Raw genomic sequence first — 7,518 nt, 5'->3', positions numbered from 1 at the left:
GGAAAATATTATATTTTTTAATTTTAATTTCATTGGACCTCTTGACGCGACGTTGCGATTTTAAATTCGAAATCAGAAGTGCGATATCTTGATGTCAAAAACAATCATCGTTTAATTTCATCCGGGAATATTGGTTTCGGTCCGCGGTGACAGTGCGCATATTATTAATGGCAATAAATCGCGCGGCCGATCGAAATCAGTTGATTTATCGCGGGAAAATTAAAACCCGGACGGAAGCTTGCGCGCTTTATTTCCAACCGAGGCGGGGATTTCCTGCGTGTTTTCGCTAGCGACGGTACGGTCACGCCTTGACAGCCATCATGGGACACCGATAAACGATGGAATTGCGTTTTCCATGCTACACTTGACGCGCTCGGTCCCAACTGAATAACTGGCCAATTATATAAACGGCCTGGAGTCGTAACACGATTATGTATTCGATTCTAGTACGTAAAGAATACCGTTCAGCTGATTTTTCACTTGCGAGTTTCTTTCGTCTACTTACTGATTAATAAATGTGAGAAAAAATATATGTTAAGAAATTCAAATAAAATCGACAGGCTATCGTTTATAAGTACAGTAGTTTTATCGTTGAGCTAAGTTTGCACCTGTGGGACGCGACTGTTCCAATAGTAACAGAAACGAACACGGCTATCTAGTATAAACTGAATCGGAAGTTAATACACGTAAAGTTACAGTAGCACGACACGAGCTATCGTTTCGTAAAATGTTTTAGTGCTATGTTAGCGTTAAAATCTAATAACACTGTGCAGAGAATAGCATTAACACACCATTTGCCGTGCAGAAAGGGATTTTAACCAGTAGCTACCGAGTTGAAATTAATGAGTTGACTTACCGAACCGAGACAGCTTCCAATTTTCCTTGTAATTATATATGTTCAGGGTAATTGAATCCGGCCGGAATTGACTGCGTGTTACACGTAATCTGAAACAATGTTACATTCCCTGTTAATCGATAAATTGACAAATAAAATAAATTCGGTGACACGACGTGTGAAAGAATGATGGAATAAATCAGTAATAGTCGACGTATACAAGAAAATAGTAAAAATCAACAGTCGAATAAATTGGTACGGTAAATATAAAATATATATAGTTTGCTGTATCATGTAAAATTCAGTTCGTCGGTTATTTTGTTGCGGTTCGGTGGTACATCAGTTTTATGCAAATGCCCCAAAGGTGCAGCAAATTCTGTACGTTCATGTATGAATAACTACCATATAATGTAATATGTACATGGTCCTTCTTTTTTCGAGATCAGACTAGTGCAAAATGTAAATCAACGGGCTCGATTTACTTAAAAAATAAATTCGACGATATGCAATTTTTAAAGCTCGACGTACGATGAGATTTGCGACATTTATCAACTTGCATTTGCCTCGTGATCAATTTTATGAAGTTTGCATATAAATAAATATGTGAAAGTCTTTGCAGTTCTATCGAAAATTTATGCGTCATCAGTGAGTCAACTCGGAGGAAAGGAAAGAATCCTGCATGGAATCGTTCAAGGTGTCATCTAGAATTCAATATTGCTATCCGTGAGAAACAGGAACGACAAGGTGTCCAGAAAACTGTCTGCTCTCCCCTTCCGAAGAAAGCTTTGGCTGGGCGAAGGTAGAAGAATAAGAGGGAAAGGAGGTTAAACACGAGGGGAGGGGCAGAGGAGGGATTGCAAATCGGATTCGCGAGCTTGCAACGACAAATCTTTTTGGGATGGTATTCCCCTTCTCAAGGAAACGAGACGCGCACGATACTTAACGTCACCGGAAATGGTTCTTCGCGGGCTCGGGATTTCGTAAACGTCCCTGCCACTTATGCGCCATTAAAGATATTTATAAAATCGGGCAAAGAATCGTCGTTTCAAACGTTCAATACGATGGAAACTAAAATTCTTTTACCTCCTCACTGAATCGTATTGATTGCTTTTATTGCATGAACTGTGCTCGAATCGGAATCGTTTTATCACGTTTCAATATAAAGACGTAGAATAAAAAAGAAATACCTGTAATGACAGAAAAGGAAAATCGTTAACAGTAAATAATGATCATCTTTATCGAACGAATCATACAAGAATTTTTCCTGCGTCAACCAGCAACAACACAATACTGATTTCTGTTTCCTATCTCTTCGCTTTCCACTTTCCCGGCCTGATCCCTGACGAACGACAAAATTTTACTCGGCAACGGGTGAGAGCGAGAAAACAAGGGAAGGAGACAGGTTAGCAGCGTGTGCAGTTCGGGTCGCCCCGAGGCCGGCGGATGAAGAATATATTTCAATCCGTTCTTCATTCCCTTCTGTCTAACCCTCACCCTGTCTACCATTTCTCTCTGTACCTACGCCCTCCCTCCCCTTACTTTCACCCTCTTAGTCCGCTTTCTCCGAAAGAAATCGCGTCGAAATTCTTCCCCTCCCGCACGGGTCGGACGCGTTCTTGACGTTCCACGGATTGCTGCTTTCTTGTTTGTGAAAGATCTCCTGATGAGACAGTTGCGGCGGACTCGTAAAGATTTTTCAAGTTGCTCGTCAAAATTTCTGTCCCGCTCCTCAGCCCGTCAACTCCGCTTCCTTCGAGCGCCCCGAGAGCGACACTTGCGAAGTTTATAAAACGAATGGAAAGCGAGGAAAGCGACGCGAGAGGAGGATTAAGAGCAAACGTCAATGAACGTTTCAATTGCGAAAGAAAACGTAAGATCTTTCTTTGAGGCTATGAATAATAGCGAGAAAATTCGGCTTGTTTATTCCTCGTTTCACGCATCAGCGACAGACTGCTTTTGATACTCTGGAATTCAGGATCTGGAGAAACGACGGTAGGGTGCAATATCCCGAGCAGAGTATCATACGTCTCGCGGAACAGTTCTATTGTTAGAATAATTGCGTACTCGGAGGAAATTAAACGACTGTGATAAAGAATAATATCTAACCTGGTATCCTGCATCTCATATTATTTTGCAACGTGTAATTAAAGATAAGGGAGCACGGGTTTAAGGAGAATAAATGGAACGAAATGTAAAATCGATAAATACCAATCTACCGTTTCGAAACATTAAATAGGATGACCATAAATAATGGCGAGAGAAAACTGGTAACGGTGTAAACTCGATTTCGGCGATAGTTATCTAACGACCGGAGGAGAATTTGTTAGGAAATATAAATGGACGAGAGATCGAGAGTGGAAGGGAGGCGAACGCAGGGGCAGGGGCGGACTCGTCCGGCTAGCTAGCCAGGTAGAAACGAAGTTAACAAGTTTCAGTTAATAATGCAGGACGAGCGAGCACCCGTAGCGATCCGCTGGGTACACAGATACCTACCGGGGATGGCCTCTCCGTCTTTAGGAAATTGAGAATATCTCGGGTCAACGGAACAAAAACGGGAGGAAGGATCCGAATGAAAGGCTAATAAGTCCGTGCCACGATTTACTGTCCACCGTCTTGGCTCGCGTTAATGAATTTATTATCGATATCTCTTCTCCCTTCGTTATTTCATAGCTGACCTCTCCTCTTTGTATCACGATTTTTAATAATTTCTCGCACAGCTTTCACCCCGGCTGCTCTTTAAATATACACGAATTAATAAACTGAAATTACTTCCTTGATCGTTTCAAAGGTATTCGATGAAATCTGTATAAAATTGATGATTTTAAATTAATTTCTTGCATGTTTGAATACCCAGCCGCGTGTAGACAGTGAATAACGAGTATTTACGAACGATAGAAGGAAGTCTCAGGAAGGAACAATGTGCAGTTTCCACGGTATTTATTTACCTAGGTTTTACAGTGAGAGCAATGTCGTTAAATTCCATTTGCTCGTCTACGAAAATAATACCAAAACGGCGGATAGCCGTCCGGCAACCGCCTTTACGATCCGGCCTGTGTCGTATCGTTTTTTTCCCTACCGGGCTAAAGCTACGGTTTCTAAGTGAAACGTACGCGGGCGTGTGTGAACGGGCCTAAGGACGATAAAACTACGACGCCGTTCGCTCGTACGTACCTATAAACGGAAGCATTACGTAAAGTTCAGTACGATGGCCAGCGATCCTGTTTCTAGCAATAAGATTTCCACACCCGAGTATACATAAAATAAACTCGTGATTTTACCCAGTTCTCTTCAAACAAGCATGTAGTACATTAATTAGACACGCGACAGATTATATATGAAACCGTGCGATCTTTATAATTTGTTAAAATGAAAATTGAGAATTATGAGCAGAATGGATTTTGAATTTAAAGTGCAAAGGAAATAAATATTGCGAGAAATATTCTTTATACAGTCAACTCTGTTTCGTAGCAACTCCGAAATCGCAGCTATTCAGCACAGTGGAAACTGTAGCGATACCTACGGTCGGGAGTAGCGCATTTTCGTTTAAACTAAATCATACCACCGTCGACGAACTTCGGGGAACAGGAAAAAAATTGTGGAGAGTGGAGCCCGAACTCCGGGGCGAAGTAGTATAGGGGCGTGCGTGGTCAGCCCGATTATTGGCAGGCGGTTTTCGTGCCGCGCATAAATCACGCCGGTCACCGACGTCCGTGTTGATTAGCAGTGATATACTTCGGGTGTCACGCCGTGAGTTCACCCAGTTTCGGGGAAGGAACGGAGAGGGCAAAAAGAAAAGGAAATGGGAGGATGGATGGAGCCAGAAATGCGTTCCATAAACGAGAAGAGAGAAAAAAGAAATTATCGGCTCATCCTTTTTAGAAATTTTTCACGACAGTTCGGATCGATCAAGCGTTGACTTTCGACTTCAAAGACGTCAAAACACGTCCTGCTGCTGACACGAGACGTTTAATATTTTCGTTAAAAAATTGTTATGAAAGGCTCACTTCAAGAAGGCAAACAATTAATTATCGCAGTAGAAAAATGGAAATGCAGCCATGCTTATTATAATACTTTTGTTTATAACCGTAAGAAAAATATGTACTTTGTATGCAATTCATTACTCTTTTCCATTGTTATCGTGGCGAATAATATTTTTTATTCACTTCTGATTCTGCTTTTTGTCTCAATCCCTGGAATTCCAAGAACTTGTTTACTTCATCAAGAATTTTCCAAGGATAAGTGAAACATGAAACATACGATCGAATAAAAGGAGCTTGCCAATCTTTCTGCAAAATTGCAATATTGAAATCATCGAGGACTAATTTTATTTATAGTATCGGGCTATCATTTTGTAATCAATTACCACTCGTTAATCACATCCCAAGTACTTTGTAAACCGGACATAAATCACGGTACATATTCATCCTTTCGTCGCGGATCTGTTACTGCAGTGGGAACGTTAATACGCGTCAGATAAGCTCGTCGCGCGTTACATATTTACGGGACATTTCGCAGGCAGAACATATCCATAAAACCAAAGGTGTATAGGAGAGCATATAACGCGCGTCGATAACGACAAACATTCGATGGTAGCAGGGCAACGCGACGGAGAAGGAAAAGCAATGTGGTTTAGCAACGTCTCGCCGTGGGTATCTTAAAAATTCTTTCGCAGTCGATAGGAAAAGGTCGATTCATCGAGGTCCCCGAGAATGTTCAGCTCGCATCAACTATTCATGCATGTATGCGCGCTCCTTCCGTATTACATTTAATGCATGAAATGCAACGATGCCAAACGGAGACACAGTAGCGAGCGCGGTGTATGTACATCACGTTTTACATATCCGACTCGACGGATTCAGGACTCAAACCGAAAAGAGCGAAAAACCTGTAGATTGCTCCTTATTAAGTTCTTGGCATATTTCCTTACGCGAATTGATTAAAAAAAAATTGAAAATGATTTACAAGTTCTTCATTTGAATTATTTATTGGCTGGATGAATAATTGAAACAAATATAAAAATATCATCATGATTCAGGATATACTTTTTGAGAAAGGATGATCCTTGGAATAGAATAAGATAACGACAATTTCTCCCGATTCTCGGATACCGTTTAAGATTCTTTTTATGCTTGGTTGATGGGTTAAATTGCAGGAACTTTGAAGTGTACTGCCGCCGAGCAAGAAAGCCATTAAGGACAGAACGGAAACGTTTAAAAAATGATATACAGCTTCCTGCAGCAACGTTACTAAACAAACTGTACTTTGTCAACAGTGAAAAATGTTTAAAATTCTTAAGAAATTCTTTGGATCATTTAATTAAGACGGCCTGACCATATTAAGGAGCCGATTGTTACTTGACGTAATAAGGTGAGCCTTCGTCACGGGATTAACATTTTGATTTATATTTCACGGCACACAAGTAGTACCCAGTTTCTGTTAATTCGGGTTAATTCTGCTACACGGCATTCTATTATCTCAGTTAGCGACCGCTTTCCGTAATTAAGTCTTACACATAATTATGTAGACGCGACCGGCTGCAGCCCGGTTTCATACGCGGATCGGCTTGTTACGTTTAATACCCTGTGCCGAGCTAAACCTGGGTTTTACCTCGACCAACCTACGTGCTTTTTTTCTGGCGAATTTACCGCTCGCCTTGCAGCGGATTGCGAATTTTTTTCGAGTAACGAGTTTCGCGCTCGACGCATCTTTTTCGATGATTCTTCAAGTTCATATAACCGTCCTGGTTATTACGAAACTACTATAAGTCAAAACATATTTGAAAAAAAATTCTTTTTTGCATTTTGCAATATTAATAGTTTCGATATATTTCGCATTCATTTACATTAATTGCAATCCCATTTGCATACTTCAATTGTTTTATTTTTGTCATCTTGAACATTTTTATGCGAATCATTCTCTGATAAAATTTCGTCACAGGTATCTCAAATACCTAAGGGGTGTTTCCTATACATGCTCTGTAAACATATAAACCGTGTAGGTAAATAAATACACCTCGATATTTTCCGAACGGAGAAAAATGCTGTTCAGACACACGGCGTGCTCTCTTTTTGAATAATGAAAATAAAATGGCTCCTCGAGATAGAGCAGCCACTGTATACTTGGCGGCACGAAAAAAGTTGTTACGATCAATCTACCCCCGGCACAATGTTCCCTCCGCCTTCGCCGGCTCCTTATCAAACTTATTTCGTGACTTTTACACGGCGCAGTTTGTTACCGCGTCCCCCGTAATTGGTTGTTCCGTCGTTCCTTCGGGCTCTTTTGTCTAGGACGCGTCGACTCCTCGTTAACTGAACTTGAACAAAATCTTGTACTTAACGCATGAGAAGTTACCGAGCTAATTCAAGCAAATTAGAGAGCGCAGAATGCTTAAACCCGTCCTGCATCTTATAAATTCATTCGCAGCTCGCGTCGGATGTAAACAATTATTTGTAAAACGAGTGAAGAACGTTTGACACAACTGACTTGAGGAAATACAAGCCTAAAAAGTCTAGAATTTTTGACGCATTTTAGAATATATTTCAATATTTTGACAAAAAAAATTTTTTTTTAGGTTAATTCCAAAGGGAATGACCAGATGACCAATCCTAGGGGGTGGGTACTTAAAGTCAGTGGTCAACTGGTCATTCCCTTTGGAATTATCCTGCCTGATTATCGATAAATGC

General features: G+C 40.8%; 1 protein-coding gene across 2 annotated transcripts in view; it reads right to left on the bottom strand.

Moving 5' to 3' along the window:
* Positions 1-7,518, bottom strand: part of dpr1 (defective proboscis extension response 1) — a 524,556-nt gene that overhangs the window by 368,941 nt on the left and 148,097 nt on the right. For both annotated transcript variants that reach the window (XM_026816137.1, XM_026816136.1), the window contains one exon: positions 857-945. In XM_026816137.1, the coding sequence (XP_026671938.1) occupies positions 857-945 (89 nt within the window). The remainder of the gene's footprint in view (positions 1-856; positions 946-7,518) is intronic.

This window comes from Ceratina calcarata, unplaced genomic scaffold, assembly GCF_001652005.2.
Source record: "Ceratina calcarata isolate Rehan_Ccalc_2016 unplaced genomic scaffold, ASM165200v1 scaffold49.2, whole genome shotgun sequence".
NCBI lineage: Eukaryota > Metazoa > Arthropoda > Insecta > Hymenoptera > Apidae > Ceratina > Ceratina calcarata.
The sequence above is the reverse complement of the archived record's forward strand: the minus strand, read 5'-3'. Positions and strand labels throughout refer to the sequence as shown.